This window comes from Xylocopa sonorina, chromosome 8 (assembly GCF_050948175.1).
Source record: "Xylocopa sonorina isolate GNS202 chromosome 8, iyXylSono1_principal, whole genome shotgun sequence".
Lineage (NCBI taxonomy): Eukaryota > Metazoa > Arthropoda > Insecta > Hymenoptera > Apidae > Xylocopa > Xylocopa sonorina.
This window is the reverse complement of record NC_135200.1, coordinates 8171995-8188520: the sequence shown is the minus strand read 5'-3', so window position 1 is coordinate 8188520 and position 16526 is coordinate 8171995. Positions and strand designations below refer to the sequence as shown.

Sequence of the window (16526 nt, the reverse complement as noted above, 5' to 3'; positions counted from 1 at the left end):
TTTTATACAACCTATGGTCTGAGTAATGCCATCTTTGTAAGGCCAAAATTTAAAAACATGAATAGTTTTTATACATAGCACGCATATAATAAGAAATTAAAAATTTTTTATATTAACTATTTTATATTGAAGCTAAATACTCAGGCGAGTTCAATTTTTGACCGTCGAGAGGTGCAGAAACACGGAAATTATTTAAGTGTTCAATGACTGAGTGTATGGAAGAGGGCGCTTGTTGTTCAAGCCAAATGTTGTTGTTCTAGCCTGTAAAATGCATTAAAAGTGTTTCACTGTTATACGCGTATAACTTTTGATTTAATGGATTCCTGAAGTTAGTCTTTAGTTTTAGATTCTACGCGTTAAATATCATCGGAAGGTATAAGAATAATTAACAATTTTTAATCCTTTGAAGTAAAGTTTACTTATACGTCTTACTCTCTACTAGAAATGGGTGGTGGAGATTTGGTAAGTTAAATATTTTCAAAATATTTTACATTACACAAACAGAATTGTAATAGATTTGCTCAACAAACTAAGATCTTTGTTAAGGTAGAATTTGAAAAAATCATGGCATCCGTCTACTATGAAGAATATAGAAAAAGTTTGGAAAGCGGAACAACAACAAAGCCAAGAAAAGAAAAAAATAGCAGAATTAAAGAAAGAAATAGAAATGGAAAAGGATCGGGAAGATATAAAGAAATATGCCATGGAACAAGGTGTAATAGAAAAGAAAGATGATAAGAAGTTAGATTGGATGTACAAGGGACCAAACCAGTTAATTAATAGGGAAGAGTATTTACTTGGACGGCCAATTGATAAATCATTTGAACAGATGGTTCAAGAAGAAAAGGATATTGAATTAAATCAAGCACCAAGAAATCATATTGAACATGGTATTTCATACACTGAGTTTATATACTTCAATAATATGTAAAAGGAATAGAAAAAAAAAGTTTTTATAATTTCAGAATGTATCCCACCATCGCTACGTTTCTTTTCTGGTAATGAACAAGTTGACTTAGCAAGAAAGATGCAGGAAGATCCTTTGTATGCCATAAAGAAAAAAGAGATGGAAACAAGGAGTCAGTTGCTAAAAAATCCTGTTAAATTGAAACAATTACAGCAATTGGTAAAAGAATAATAATATTAATAATTAATACTATGTAATGTTACAGCAAATATCTTATTATTTCTTATTGTATATTCATTATTTATGGTTCATTTTTTAGTTAGAGCAACAATCGAAAAAAAGTAAAAGTGAGAAGAAAAAGAAGAAAAAACATAAGCAGAATATTGATAGCGATGATGAAGCACAGCTGGATTTATTATTGGCTACTAAATATAAGCAATTAAAAGAGAAAATCAATGATAAAGAGTTAATGAAATCAATGAAGAAGGTTAAACATAAGCAAAAGAAGAAATTTAAAAGGGAAAGTGATAGTTCCAGTAGAAGATTAGAAAATAGTAGTGAAGAAAATTCGAGCGATGAAAGTTCACAAAAACATACGAAAAAAAGAAATAAGGATACAGAAAATAGTACTCAAAATAAAAAATATAGCAAAGAAAAATATTTAACATTTGATAAGGAAGAAAAGAGACGTAAAATACATGAAAAACGTGATAGGAATCGTAGTTCAAGTAGAGAAAGTAATAATAGATCGTTTGAGGAAAGGAAGTATAGATCCAGCAAAAGCGATGTAGATAGACGTAGAGACAAAGATTTCCGTTCAAGAAGTCCTCGGAATAGGGAAGTTAAAACTTACAAAAATAGGAATAACGACAAAAGCGATTTTGAGTATAAACATGACGAGCACGAAGCAGCACATTCTAAATTATCTTCGAATACAATTAAAAGTCATTATAAAGAAGACAGGAATAAAGACAAATGGATAAGTTCGAAAAAGAAACAAAGTCTCACAGAAGAAGAAAAAGAACGACGCAGGCAAGAAATGATAGCGAATGCAACATGGAGAAATAAGGAACGGGAACGAAATGTTAAAAAGTATCGGGATGAAGAGAAAAAAGAAATAGACAATGGAAAAGCGTATAATCAAGATTTTGTCAGAAAACAATTAGCGGTTGCTGCAGAAGTAGGTACTGTTGCCTCCAGAATCAAAGCCAACATTAATAATATACAGCGCTCTGTAGGAGCAATGGATACTAATTTTGCTAAAAGGTGATTTTAAATGGTAGAATTAAATCTGTACAGTTATACAAATTTTATTCAAATTTCATAGGCGAGAAATGCTATGAAATAACTACGAATATTATCTGTTCAAAAATATTTTCTTTTTAATATTAAAGTGTATATTCTGTTAATACATAAAAACAAATTTTTTTAAGAATGATAATTTTATATAATTTTGGCACGTCTATATAAAGCATACTTCATATACATTAACAAATATGCGTATAAATGTGACTAACATAATTACGAACAATACTATTCTTTATTACTATGTAATCTTGCAAGCTTCTCTACTTTCAATTGAATCATGGATATCATAAATAGTTGTAAAACATCCTCCAGTAAGCACATTATTAACAATAGCTCTAGCAAGATATCCTGTAGTTATTGTGTAGTGAGCAGAAAAGAATACCGACTTATCAGCAGTTTTTTCCAAGTTGTGATCCTAATTAAATTTATGTATAATAATAAATTAAATTGTAATTGACTTATATAAATAATATGTATAATTATAATATGTACCTTGCAATACATGAGGAAACTATCCTCTACAAGTTTATTGAGATTCAATTGTCTTTGGAAAGTTAATTCTGGATTTCGAAGTAAAATGGTTGACACTATAGTAAGTAGCTACCAAAAGAAATATCCATTTAGGATCATTACATATATAAGTATAACATTTTTCATAGTTATACTTTTACGTTTGATTTAAATAAAAAAATCACATATTATATATCTTAATATATTCAAATTAAGTATAAATGTACGAAACTTTTGAAACAAGTAAATAAAATAATACCTCTACGATAAGTTGTCGATATTCTGGCATTTGTATATGATGAAGTAAAGATTCCACGAGCAAAGCAAACGTAAGTTCTGATCGAGTCATATTAGAAACAGTAGGCTGTTGCGGCAATTCTCGCCCATTAACGCAGATACCATCTGCGCAACGAATTAAGATTTCCCAGACATGATTATAAAAATGTGAGGGTACTCTACATAAGCAACCTTCAATTTTTCGGCGCCCTAAAACTGTAAGTCTGACACAAAATGCATTAATTTATATATATATTAAATATATTTTAGTAAATGTAATATAACAAATTTTAAACTGACATACTTTTCATCATCGGCCCAATCTTTAACCGTCAATACTTTTATGAGAAATCGACGAATCTCATATGGACTGTAATTCTCAATTGGTTTAGGGTTCTTAACAAACATTTGTAAATAAAGCTTTATTGCTTCTAAGACCCACCTATGCATATATGTATATGTGTATACAACAATGTAACTTAAATATTCTTTTTTAAAAAATATGAATACTTATAGATACACTGAATAATGAAAGATATATACCCAATACGAATTTTCAATATTCCTTTAAACATTTCTGGATGTGCTCCAATAAGTCTACCACAATATAGTAAAACTTCTTGTTGCAGTACTGCCTGAACTACATCATGTGGTTGAATTGTAGAATACACAACGGATTGAATTTCTGTAGGTGTCATGGGTTTATCAAATACTGTTTCTTCTTGTCCAATTACTCCAACCGTTATCTAATATTAGTAATGAATATGAGTCTTAATATTATTAAGAAAGTTATAAACATTTAATTAGTTATTGATGCAACAAAGATACCTGTTTTCCTTTAACAAGGACACCAGTTATAAAAGGGCTTATACTATCAACAGTATGGTTTAATAAACTGCTACAATAACGAACAACTATCCAATATCTAAGGCATCCTGCTTGTTGATACAATGATTTTAAATGATCCCCAACTAAAATAAAGTAAATAACCAAATATTGTAATTCATTTGTTGATTTTAAATAACAGCTTATATTATTTCTAAAGAATTTATATTAATACCTGTTGTCCCATTAATTTCATAATCAATGCCTTCTCGTTTTAATAAAATGCCATAAAGTTGGCATAAAGTATAAAGGCTGTTGCTATTACGTATTTCATTCAATATATTATACAATGGTTCATTCATGTAATGCTGAAACATAAAATAATTGAAGTAAAAAGGAAATATAAGTCCTTGTTTGTACAATTACTCACATTAAAATCTTTTATACTTTCTGTATAAGTTAAAGCTTTAGGAACATCTGTTAAACTTTGGTATCCAATATAATCATGTTCTAACTGTTTGAACTGGTTAAGTTCAAGATCTGTTTCTATAGTATTTACAAAATCCAAATGCTCTATATAACAAAATTTGTCTATTAATATACACTGGATAATAATATAAAAACTAAAGAGATATTAATTACCAATACATGATGACGAAATAAGATTCTGTAATCGTCCAATTCGTACTTTTGTTTTATCGCAATATCCTTTCTTTAACATAGCAAAAAGATCGAGCATTTCTTTAAATTGTGGATCTCTAAAATAAAGACAGTTATCATATGTATACAGTCCTAATATGTTATCAATTAATTAAATGTTAAAGAAGTAATAAGCACCTCATATGCTCTTCTCGTATTAAAAGGCATACAGTAGGTCGACCTGAAAGTCGCCAATATTTGCCTACAAACTGAAGTTCAGTTTTGATATCATCTATTAATAGAGCCATGTCTCTATATAAGTAAAATTCTGACACTTCGAATATCAGAGGATAACAAAGCACTGTCATACCACATACTCTATAAACCTATAAACAATAATCTCTAAGTTTCTTTAATAATCACAATTAAGAATAATCTCCAAGTTCTTAACTATAGTTTATACGGTTTTTTAGAAATCTTCATTTCACAAATTAAACATACCTTACTTGTACCCAAAGACCCAATTGGTCTTGCTGGTCGACCTTGCAGATTCAGTTTATTATTTACTCCTAATTTTTCATAAACTTTTACTAATTCTGTAGATGATAATATTTGAACAGGTTCCACTTCATGCGGTGTCTGCGTTTGTATACCATATGTTGCCATCATTGCTTGCAATCGCATTGATTCAGCAATAAGAACGATTTGTACTACAAGATCAGTATGAGTACCCTGATATAGAAAAATTTTGTAATAGATGAATCATGTGTTACCATAATATAACGAAAATGTTACAAAACTATCAATACAATAAACTTCCTCATTCCTTAGCGAACTAAAAATTAAAATACTAGAAATTCTAAAACAAAAAAGTCTTTCCATTAAACTATGTACTATACGTATCAGTAACCATGTACTGTAGAATTGTAAGAAATGATATTGAGAAACAGAAATGTGAAACAGAAACAAGCATTTTGAAAGGGCGTAAGATAAATCATGCTTCGATCCAAGCTCCATGCACTGTATTATTAGAAAGCTTGAAATATATTTATTATTCAAATATTTTTACGTATCAAACAGTATTGACGTAATGTTCTAGTATCAATAGGTATTAAGCAAATAGTACACATTCAACGTTACAATAAAATTAATACAACTGTTCTATATTATCTAAGCATGTATTATAATTTTTTTAATTCAAAAGCTTCAATACATACATATTATAGCACGAAAGCTATTATCAACCTAACTGTCAAACGCTAAAACAAAAGTAATGCAAAATACACTATATTACACATATATATATTATTTACTTACAATACTCGGTTTAGCCTGTATGAAACAAATATGTATAAAATAATTTATACGGTTAATTATGTTGGGAGCTATAATAAATAAATTGTATTCCTACTTACTTGAAAAGCTGAATATCTTCCAGCTTTTCGTGGTCTATTGTACGAAGGAAGATAACGTCTAATTGGATCTAATTCATTAATATGCAATAAACCAGCAGTAAGTAATTGAGCGATTATGAACATAGCTTGATTCCATAAAAAAATGGGTCCAGGTTCTGTATCTGTAGAATTTTTCTGCCCTCTTCCTTCGTTACTTGGTATTCTAAATGTACTACCAGGATCATTTCTTTCTATTTCCAAGCTTTCTTCAGGTACGTAATAATACATTGGTATTGTAGGATCTATTTAATAAAATAAAAAGTTGTGATAGACAAACAATAAAATAAGTGCATGTTTTATCAATATACCTCCATTGAGATCCTTATATATCCGTGTTTTTAACAAGTTTTGATATTCTTCCACTTGTTCTGGCAAGGTTTTAAAAACGCCATCAATAATCATAAAAATATAAAATAATGGCCATTCACATTCTATATTATCAAACTCCTATAACAAAAAAGTATTGTATTAATGTAATTCTATGATTAGTAAAAAGTTATCATACTTATGTACAGAAGAATTAACAAAACTAGCAAATTCATTTTTAAATGCATCACCAAAAATAATGTACATACTAACAATTAAATACATCAGAGACCTTGATTTCACCAGATTTGTAATAGCGTTGATCTTTGTTTTCAATAGCTGTTTTATACCCATCTCTGCCAAATCTTTTAAATCCATAATTGCCTTTTAACCTTCTAACAATAATTGCCTTTGTTTCATTGTACAATATTTCTTCATGAGTAGCAAATGCAGGAAAAGATATCGTTGGTAATAAAGCTACATCTACACTCTAAACAGATATAATAGAAAATTTAAGTAACGATATGTCCCTTTTTTTATGATATTTAGAAAATTATTTTCTGAAAGCAGTGTTTACTTTGGAACTTGATTCTCTTGGAAGCATTGTTTCGAAAATACTACGATTTCGATTGTGTGCATCGATATCAACATATATAACTGACCACGAGGCTCCTTTTTCTCCAAATAAATTGCATCCATTAATAGCTTCAAGAGCACTTTTAGCTATACCAATTGAACTTGCATGTATTTCAGGTGTACCATCATTATATCTACTGCCGCGTTCCCACATGCCATAATCTGGCGTACGATATGCTCTTTCCACATAATATACAAGATTTTGTATAAATGCTACCTCATCCTGAGTATATATAATTTGTAATCCCGAAGAAATCATTTGTACCAAAAATATCAAATAAAGAGAAACAATATCAATCTGAAAAAAATAAAAAATAATATATTAATTACTTTAAATATGTAAAAGATGTTGCAAAATCATTTTTCATATTAAAGTTACTTGTAAGTGATTGTAATCAGCATCTTTGAAAATTTCATCGCCAGTATCTAAATGAAATTTACAATGTAACGCAAAGCGATTGCATTGATTACGTTTAAATAACTCTATTCGTGGACACTGTTTTACCCAGCATTCTAAAATTCCACGCATACATTTTACAGCTGATTGCCCAAGCTCATAAGATTTTCCACGATCATCATCTATGCGTCTAGGAAAATAATATTGTACATTAAAATCTAACACAATTACTTAATCATAAAAAATTATATCCGCTTAATTACCTATATGCTTGGTATAAACTCCATATAGCAGCAGCACAATAAATACTTTCTCGCACACTTCCAACTACCTTATCATTCGAAATTTGTGGAAACAGACCTGTTATGCAACTTTGATACCGCAGCAATTGTCTCTTTACTAAAAATTATATGTACACAACTTACGTATTTAATTTTTATACCAAATAAATTTTGATGCAATATTGAAATATAAATTCATACCAATTCCATAATAGATATCAAGCTGCCTCACTGTATCTTCATAATTTGATATCTTAAGGAACATATCAATGTCCAAATCGATGACACTACCTTGACGCACATTTCTGATCTGAGGAAGTCTACTTGATCGAAAACAAATACGTATTAAACCACATTCTTTTTTATTAAATATAAAATAATACCTTTTTATGTTTGTAGGTGTTGTAACAAGAGATGTCATCTTATTTAAGACAAATAATTTCTGTGTTATTTTAAAATTGGCTGTGTTGTTTAGTAGTAAATCTAGATCCTTTTAAAACATTTAATATGTAAGAATTTTTAAGACTGCTGTACAAAACAAACGCGTACGCACGTAACAGCAACTGAAATAATAAATTGATAATACGTATTCGTTAACCTTGACTGCGTTCCTTTAAGCAGTTATTTTGCTTATACTATAATCAAATCACATCTATATAATTAATACGTAAAAGATATGTATAGGTACCTCTGGTTTATAAATAGAAACTACAAAACGTAATTCTGTACTCGTTATATAGTGTTATTAGCCTGTTTTAGAATTTTACGGAGATGGAAAATTTTCGAGTTCTATGATTATATATTTCCAAGTATTTCGCTTAATATATCTTTGTTTATTTAATCACAATCAATCAAAATGAAATACGACAAAAGTTTCTTGTTCCACCATAACTGAATTTTCGCGGTAATTATATTTCCCATTCTCGTGGTTATATTAAACATGCGTTTCAATGGTATACCTTTAGACTTATACTTCCTTTTTAGTTCTCTTTTTCAAGGAAATTACAAAAATTATCCAATCAATTTTCGTATTTTCATATTTATATATATATATAGGTATGTATATATAATAAATGAAAAGCGTAGTTAAGGGTGAAAATGAAGCTTAAACAATAATTGTAAACATACTTTGTGTTTGGTCTGTTTTCTTCTGAAACATTTTTAGAATGTGTTACGGAACACGCACGATTGTCGTGACAGAAAATTGAGTCAGTTCCGCAAGCAGAGCGTGAGAGCAGTGAGTTGTGCCTCTATTCCGTTCGGGATTATAAAAGTGGTCTCGTATATGATGGCGTCTGCAAAAAGAAAGCAAGATGAGAAGAATTTAAAAATATTACGCGAGCTGGTCTCACAACCTGGTAATAAAGAATGTTTCGATTGCCATCAACGAGGCCCAACTTACGTCAACATGACAATCGGTTCGTTCGTCTGTACCTCTTGTTCTGGTATGCTGTAAGTACTCGTTACTTGTAAGAAGCCAATAAAGTGTACCAAGTCTTCTTCGTCATGAAAAAATGACGTAACGACAATTTTGCTCGCCGATTTTTTTTCTACGTTGCAAGCAGAATTGGCTAAATCTAGCCCGTAAATAATTTTCATGATATTTCACGATCAAACGATTATAACTAATGCTGGATAAATGTCAACATTTTCAACTCGACAGACAGATTGTATCGATCGTGATTAGAAATAAAATACTGTTCTTTATGACGATAAATAGTATGTTCTCTTAAAACATATGCAGCGAATTATTGTAAATTTATGTAGGCGGCTATAGATCCTTATTAAACGGTCTTATTTGCGGTCAGGAAGTTAATACACTATCAGTATCATTGTTTTCCTTATGCGTAGTAGTTGTTATCAATGGTCAAATGTTACACTCATAAATAATATATGTAGGAAACCAATGGCTATTTTATAAAGTCTCTACTATAATTAGTCTAGTTTCATTGTGATAATATATGTATACTTTGTTATATAAAATATTTGGTAAAAAGAATGTTTTCTACTTACTTACCAATTTATTGTTAATTAATATTGTTTATAATTATCTTTATAATCGGTAATAATGTTTAAAATACACAGTGAAAATCGTTTATTAAATTTCATTAAAATTTTAGCATTTTTACCTTTATATAGATCTAGAATTAATACTTAATGCAATTAATTATAATTATTTTGAAATGTTTCTATTATTCTGTTATATATATATATGTGTGTGTATATATTTATATTAGTCATTTTAATGTCTTTGTTAATTAACCTATATGTATTAGAAGGAAATCGTTTAATTAAATTGTACAAAAACATTGATTAAATTATACAAAGAAAAACGTTTATGTCAGTGCGTTTATTTAAAATTGCAGGCGGGGCTTGACACCACCGCATAGAGTAAAATCTATTTCTATGGCAACGTTTACGCAGGAGGAAATAGATTTTATAAAGGAACGTGGTAACGAGTACTGCAGAAGGATATGGTTAGGCTTGATGAACCCAAATTCATCTCAGACTCTAGATACAAAAGATGAACAAAAAATGAAAGATCTAATGAGTGCAAAATATGAGCTCAAGAGATATTATTTGGATCCGTCCATGGCAAATCAAAACTCGAATAAAAAATCACAATCATCTAATCAAACAAACATTCCAAGAGTTCCGCATTCAGGAACGTCAACGTTATCTTCTATATCTGCTCCGAAAACGAACAATGTTGAGTCGGTTAATTTTAATAATTTTTCGACAGATTTTGTAGCTGATTTCAGCAAAGTTCCTGATCCATTTATTACTACTACGGTGCCTACAAATAAACTCAGTCAACCAATTGTACCTCAGCCATTCTTTGCCAATTTTGATAACAATCCTGTATTCAATAGTCCAAAAAATACAAGTAAATTGAAAGAATATTCTACAACAACTTTTATTTTTTATAACAATGTAAATTAGTATACTTCTCTATCATATTTTATTTTTTATTTAGACGTTGAATCATTAAGTCCATTTAGTCAGACTACAGGAAATTCTACCAATGCAATGCATGCAAATGGAACACATGTACCTCCATCTGAAGATCGTTATGCGGCACTGAAAGACTTAGACTCCCTAATGAAACAAATACAAGTAAAAGATGATACTACGACAACATTAAATACATCTACATGGAATGCTAATAATGGTATATGCACAGTTTATATTGCTGAACATAATTAAATACAAAGATATTATTAACATTTTACAAAATTATCATACCATAATTTTCTATAGCATCAAATTCATTGTGGAGCACAGGAAATCAAACTACGAATGTAATTTCAAATCCATTTACAGCTGGTGATTTATGGCAACCATCAGCTAATGTAGTTAATAATAATACGCAATCAATTGATACCTCTTTATACAATCCGGTTAATCCTTTTAAACCTGTACAGTTTCCTGTGAGTAATGGTAAGTCTTTATTTAAAGAACAGAAACTATAATCTATTAGACATTTCAAATAGATTAAGGAAATTGTTCTTAGATCCACAATGGGTAGGTATTGGATCATCTAGTAACAGAGATGTAATTCAGTTTAGTCAATTAATGACAAATAAAGTGTGGCAACCAACTCTTCCAGCATATCATGCAAACCCATTCATGGTATGAATTTATTATTTTTATTTTTACTTAGCAAAAGGAATACATTCGAATATATGTAACTAAATGTATAAGCTTCTTTCAGGTCGGTTCTGGTGTGAGCAACATGACAAGAAATTCGAACAATCCTTTCTTATGATTAAGTAAGCATAAGTTTTTAATGGAATTACGAACAAATAATACAGACCTAAAGTATGTTTAGTTTAGGGCAATTGTTTATATACGTGACCTTATTGGCAATTAGTGCCATTAACTTTTATCTCCAGGAGCACCACAATCTCTCTTATTCATATAACTAAATAATACTTTTATTTATGAATATAATATACACGTTAAATAAAGATTAATATTTGTTACCAATCATGTATTATGATTAGCAAAATCATCCCTTCATTGATTCTGTTATGAATTATTTGCTAGAGCATAAAAATAAGTTCTTTTTTAATTTAAAGAACGCTAATGAATATGCACACACATATGTTGAATGTTTAGCAGTAAAAATATTCATTTTTTTAACAATGTTTAATTGAATTACATTATTTTGATATACAATGCATGTTACAAACGAAATATGATTTTGAAAAATATATAGTAATAGTGTACATAACAAGTAAGGAATTGAAAAGAAACTACACGTTACCTGTGATGCACACTTAAATATAGTTTATTTACTTAAAAATTTCTAATAAATACAAAATCACAAATGAACACTTAGTCTTTGTCATAATTCAATACCAATAGATTCAGAGTAGAGATCCACTTAACCGGTCATAATTGCATGATAATTAACCGTTATTTGATCATTACACTTGCAGTCTACATTACGTGTAGTTATAAATATATTATTAATTGTAATAACATGGTCGGTTGTGTTTTACAATTACATATGGATATAAAGAGAAGCTTTCTGTGTCAACTAGTCAATTGTCACATAGCTGCCGTACAAATGTTTCGTTTCTCTTAGCTTTGTTTGCTAAATAGTATGGAAGCTCCAATGAATGGTAAGAATTGTTGGTGGCAATTACTTAGAGTAATAAATTATTTATCAGTGTAAATGGACAAACAATCAAGAAACACTAATATACGAGTTCATCAATTATATTAATTGTTATGTATAAACATACGAGATGTGTGATATTGATATTACTAGGCAGGCATTGCGTATCTTAGAGATACATTCCAAAGCGCATGGACCGTTTCATGGCACGAATTCACCTAGCAACCATTGCTACTGGGGTTGCTTTTTGGTAATGGGCGCACCAAATATAATTTCTCACCCTGCTTGTTAGTATAAATAGGCGCTCGTTGATAATGATCTACCAATTGGTCTAATGTATGGAATTTCCTTTGACCAATACAATATAACGCTCCTTCCACATGTACCCTAAAGTGTTTGTTACGTCCTGGAGCTTTCAATGACACTGAATAATCTCCCACCTAAAAATCATAATATTTATGATACATAATTTAAATGTTAATCATTTGTTGATTTATTAAGTACAACCAATTTAATTATTTTCATTTATACTTACATTAGTTTCACTATCTCTGATTAAAAAGTCACCATCATGACCATGTTGATTCAATAGTGTGTCACACTGCGAACGGGAAATGCTGCCATAGTACCAAGGTTTTCCAACAAGATGTGGTCTATCACCAGGGTCTGGCCTTCTCTCAAGGGAATCTCCTGTACTAATCTCACTACTTGTCATTCCTCTTTCACGATATGGTTGTGTTAAATATTCGCTGAGTTCTTGAAGGTAATTACGAGGCACTAAACCTATTTGCCCTTGACTGTTTCTTGCTTTATACCATTCAGGATCTGCCGGTGGACGGTCAAGGATTTCTAAACGATCACCTTTCTCAAAGGATAGTTCTTGATCATTGTTGGAAGAAAATGAGTAAAGTGCCACAACAATATCGAGAACATTTTCTGCCATTGCATACGTATGAAGGGTATCATCTGCATCCCCTTCTTCTTGAGTATAATTTGATGGAAACCAGCCTGCTTGCGTACCACTTTGACCTCTCCACCAACCATCATTGCTCTTTTCTAATATTAAGATTCTAGTGCCTTTGACGAGTGATAATTCATCTGCTTGTTGTGCTTGATAATTATATTTGACAACTGCGGTGCCTATTGCCTCGCTCGGATCGGCAGGCAAACGCCTAGCCATAATAGGAGATTCCACAGCTCTAGATGGTGAATTACTAGATGGCAGAGTTTTTGAACCAGATCCCTTTTTGACTTTCTTTTTAATACTATCAAAAAGGGATGGTTTTTCTTTCTTGACATAGTTACTTGGCACATAGCCAGCTTGGCCTCTCGCACTTTGTACTCTCCACCAGTGTTTAGAATCATCAAGAAGCAAGTAACGTTCATTTTTACGTAAATCTAACTCCTGAGCACCTTGTGCTCCGTAGTCGTATTTGGCGACAACATAACATACGTCGTCTTGACTTGTCTTGCCTGAAAGTAATCATAATTAAATTTCTTCCTAGTTTTTGTGTACACAATAATTAATATTATATTTTCATAATACATATATTAAATACTTAATGAGTATCGACGAATATTAAAACAATTTATTGATAATAGTTTTAACTTTCAAATTTAGGATTATTCTGTGTGACAAAATAAGAAATTTATAATTAGGAACACACCATATTATTTAATACAAAGGGAGTGTATTTAAAAGAAAATATTAATTACAGTTGGAAAGGAACACAATTATCAAGATTGAAAACATAAAAATTCCAATGTATCGAACATCTATTATAACTAATTGTTAAATTACAGAATACATTAAAGGCATCAAACTGTTGTACTCACAAATAGTTTTTAATTATCATACTGATGATTTGAAAGCTACGAATATAATTATTATTAGTAAATATATTTTAGTAGTACATCAAAAATTATGCTATAAACTAATATGAAAAGGAGACACAATAAAAGATATATTTGCAATTACAATTTATTTATATTTGAATTATTTGAATAACATAATATTTGAAAAAATACAATCTATATAATATATACTTGAAAATGAAGAAATAGTTAAAACAAATATAAATTAATTTATATATTTAAATAATTATATACAACAGTTTAATGTTTATCATAAACTGCAATTTGTTAATCTTAGTAAAAGTTAAAAACAAAATATTACTGCATACACAGTTACATAAATAATTGTAAATATTGTGATAATATATCATATATTTCAATAATAAATATACATGTCTTAACTTTCCTTTCTTGATAGGCTATATAATGAATATTGCCATTATAAATCAAATTTACATACAAAGCAAAGCATACAAGAATAAAACGTACCATGCTTCATGGCTGCCATGTGCGAAAATAGATATATACGTCTGAGTGTGGCGTGAGTAGCTGCTACTCACGCACTACTTGCGTAAATGTTAAGTCTGCTTGTTCTGTGTCGGCGGCGTGAGTGCAGCAGGCATTCATTCTTTAGCTTTTTGTTTAGTGTTGATATACCTGCTGATTTCTTTGCTCAGAGTCCATCGTTCTCAAGGGTAGGGCAAGCAAGTGCATTACCAACACTTTAGGGAAAATGAAACAATCATTAACTTGACATGACATATATCGTAAAGTAAAATATTTCAATATATACTTATATGTATGTATGTATGTGTGTGTGCATATACCTAGTAAATAAACATATGTATATAAAATCCCAGAAACATTATGTTACATCTATATTTTACATACTTATTTTTCAAAAGGTTTTCTTTCTTAAAGGTGCATAACTTGATCGAAATTACTGAAGGGCAAATAAAAACCTATATAACATTATTTTATTAGAACTAATTATTCTTATTGTGTCAATATAACTAACAGAGCTGGTGATCTTGTATATACATATACAGATAATAGTTATAGTTATTAGATCAATATTGAACAATAAGAATAGATTGATCAAACTATTTTTATAGGAATATGAATACATTTTTCATTGAAAATTAATAGTTTCTTTAAATAATTGGTAAAAAAAAAGAAAATATACTTCATTTATCATTAGTACTAATATAATATAGAATTAGCTAATTTATTTTATCATGAAGTTAAACGTACTGTTTAAAAACATATAAATGATATATTTCTTAATGTAGTTTAATAAAGACAAAAGATGATATAGATTGATAAAGACAAGATTAATAAACATTCATGCTAACTACAATATATCATTAAGCTATATACGTATATATATATACATACATGTATGCAAGTTGTATATATGTATATATATATATACCTAAAAGAGAAAGAAAGATATATAAAATATGAAATAATTATTTAAATCATATTAGCTGAATTAAAATGTAGAGAAAAACAAAACATCTGTGAATGAAAGAAATGCGAGACATTATTTAACAACTTATATTCAATTAGAAGATACGAACGCACAGAAAAAGCTTAGATAAAAGAGGAAAGTGAACTGAGAACAAGAGAAATAAATGTATTACTATTTTAACTATAGTTTATACGGTATAAAATTCGGCAAACGTCAGAAGCGATGATCGAATAAAACACGCGAACGTGCCGCACATCGGGAATTATTTACATACGCGGCAGAATGCGTACACAAGATTTCGGACAATTAATTCTCGATCCCCTTCGCGCAATTCTTGAAGAAGAGTCGGGTAACTCTCGAAGCACGTATACAAAGTACGTTCGATGCCTTCTTGCCTACCATACTACGAAAGCAAAGTATAGAAGCGTGTTGGATGCAAAGGGGCAACAACTAGCGCGAGTCAACTCTCCAGCCGCTTATCTTGTTCCTCATAAAACGAATGATATGAATTAATGTAAATGGCAAATAGATAGTAACTTACCGATTTTTAAACTTGACATATTCCTGCATATAAGCTTCGAAATTTTACGTCGTTATACAGCTTGTTTTCCCCCACCCCGGGCCGCAGCCATGAACGGGAGCGACTAGCGCGTATAGGGGATTGAATCTTTATGGGGAATCGGGTCGAACGAAAAGGGGGGACCTGGAAATTAGGGAAAAATAGCACAAATTGTAGAGAACTCCGTCCGCCATGAAGTTTTGCTCACTGTTAGGCCCTCGACAAGCATCGGACACTAAATTGTTAATTAAAACACTTCCCTCGACGATGTTAATCTTTCTTCGTGCTGGACGTAAACTAGACCTGCGTAGATATCGCTCTATTCTTTATTTGTTATACGTATGTACTCGGGATTCGTTTACACGACCCCTCCAGCAAAAAGAACAGACCCACCCTTAATCCAAAGACGTTCAACGACCATGCGCACTACTGAGATTATCGTTTCTCTGGATTTCTAAGTATGTATATATACC

The 16526-nt window shown here is 30.2% G+C and overlaps 4 protein-coding genes across 8 annotated transcripts; 2 read left to right on the top strand and 2 right to left on the bottom strand.

Annotated features, from left to right (window-relative positions):
* The first annotated feature begins 367 nt into the window (after window positions 1-367).
* On the top strand, window positions 368-2177 carry LOC143426064 (uncharacterized). The gene is made up of 4 exons (XM_076899188.1): window positions 368-462; window positions 551-890; window positions 966-1126; window positions 1227-2177. Exons 1-4 carry the CDS (start codon window positions 445-447, stop codon window positions 2175-2177), a joined length of 1470 nt encoding a protein of 489 aa, XP_076755303.1. The 5' UTR covers window positions 368-444.
* Window positions 1839-8256, bottom strand: LOC143426062 (putative phosphorylase b kinase regulatory subunit beta). Of its 3 annotated transcripts, none has more exons than XM_076899181.1 (21): window positions 8228-8256; window positions 7923-7960; window positions 7741-7859; window positions 7522-7657; window positions 7241-7448; window positions 6803-7159; window positions 6518-6715; window positions 6228-6366; window positions 5881-6161; window positions 5783-5797; window positions 4967-5197; window positions 4664-4851; window positions 4469-4584; window positions 4257-4399; window positions 4062-4194; window positions 3830-3972; window positions 3545-3747; window positions 3306-3443; window positions 2985-3225; window positions 2708-2815; window positions 1839-2630 (listed from the first exon to the last, which is right to left on the bottom strand). In XM_076899181.1, exons 2-21 carry the CDS (start codon window positions 7958-7960, stop codon window positions 2454-2456), a joined length of 3312 nt encoding a protein of 1103 aa, XP_076755296.1. In that variant the 5' UTR covers window positions 8228-8256; the 3' UTR covers window positions 1839-2453. The 3 variants fall into 3 exon arrangements, with proteins under 3 accessions (XP_076755296.1, XP_076755297.1, XP_076755298.1); XM_076899182.1 differs by lacking the exon at window positions 8228-8256 and adding an exon at window positions 8126-8141; XM_076899183.1 differs by lacking the exons at window positions 5783-5797; window positions 8228-8256 and having other exon boundaries at window positions 7923-8030.
* Window positions 8257-8693: 437 nt separating this feature from the next.
* Drongo (Arf GTPase activating protein drongo) lies at window positions 8694-11529 on the top strand. Of its 2 annotated transcripts, none has more exons than XM_076899190.1 (6): window positions 8694-8991; window positions 9906-10426; window positions 10517-10711; window positions 10801-10980; window positions 11054-11172; window positions 11245-11529. In XM_076899190.1, the coding sequence occupies exons 1-6, from the start codon at window positions 8825-8827 to the stop codon at window positions 11314-11316; spliced, it is 1254 nt and encodes a 417-aa protein (XP_076755305.1). In that variant the 5' UTR covers window positions 8694-8824; the 3' UTR covers window positions 11317-11529. The 2 variants fall into 2 exon arrangements, with proteins under 2 accessions (XP_076755305.1, XP_076755306.1); XM_076899191.1 differs by having other exon boundaries at window positions 8695-8991; window positions 11255-11529.
* Window positions 11530-11805: 276 nt separating this feature from the next.
* Window positions 11806-16178, bottom strand: Dock (SH2/SH3 adaptor protein dock). 2 transcript variants are annotated; one of them, XM_076898945.1, is made up of 4 exons: window positions 16036-16178; window positions 14510-14742; window positions 12702-13639; window positions 11806-12606 (listed from the first exon to the last, which is right to left on the bottom strand). In XM_076898945.1, the coding sequence occupies exons 2-4, from the start codon at window positions 14526-14528 to the stop codon at window positions 12385-12387; spliced, it is 1179 nt and encodes a 392-aa protein (XP_076755060.1). In that variant the 5' UTR covers window positions 14529-14742; window positions 16036-16178; the 3' UTR covers window positions 11806-12384. The 2 variants fall into 2 exon arrangements, with proteins under 2 accessions (XP_076755060.1, XP_076755061.1); XM_076898946.1 differs by lacking the exon at window positions 14510-14742 and having other exon boundaries at window positions 16036-16175.
* Between the last annotated feature and the right edge of the window lie 348 nt (window positions 16179-16526).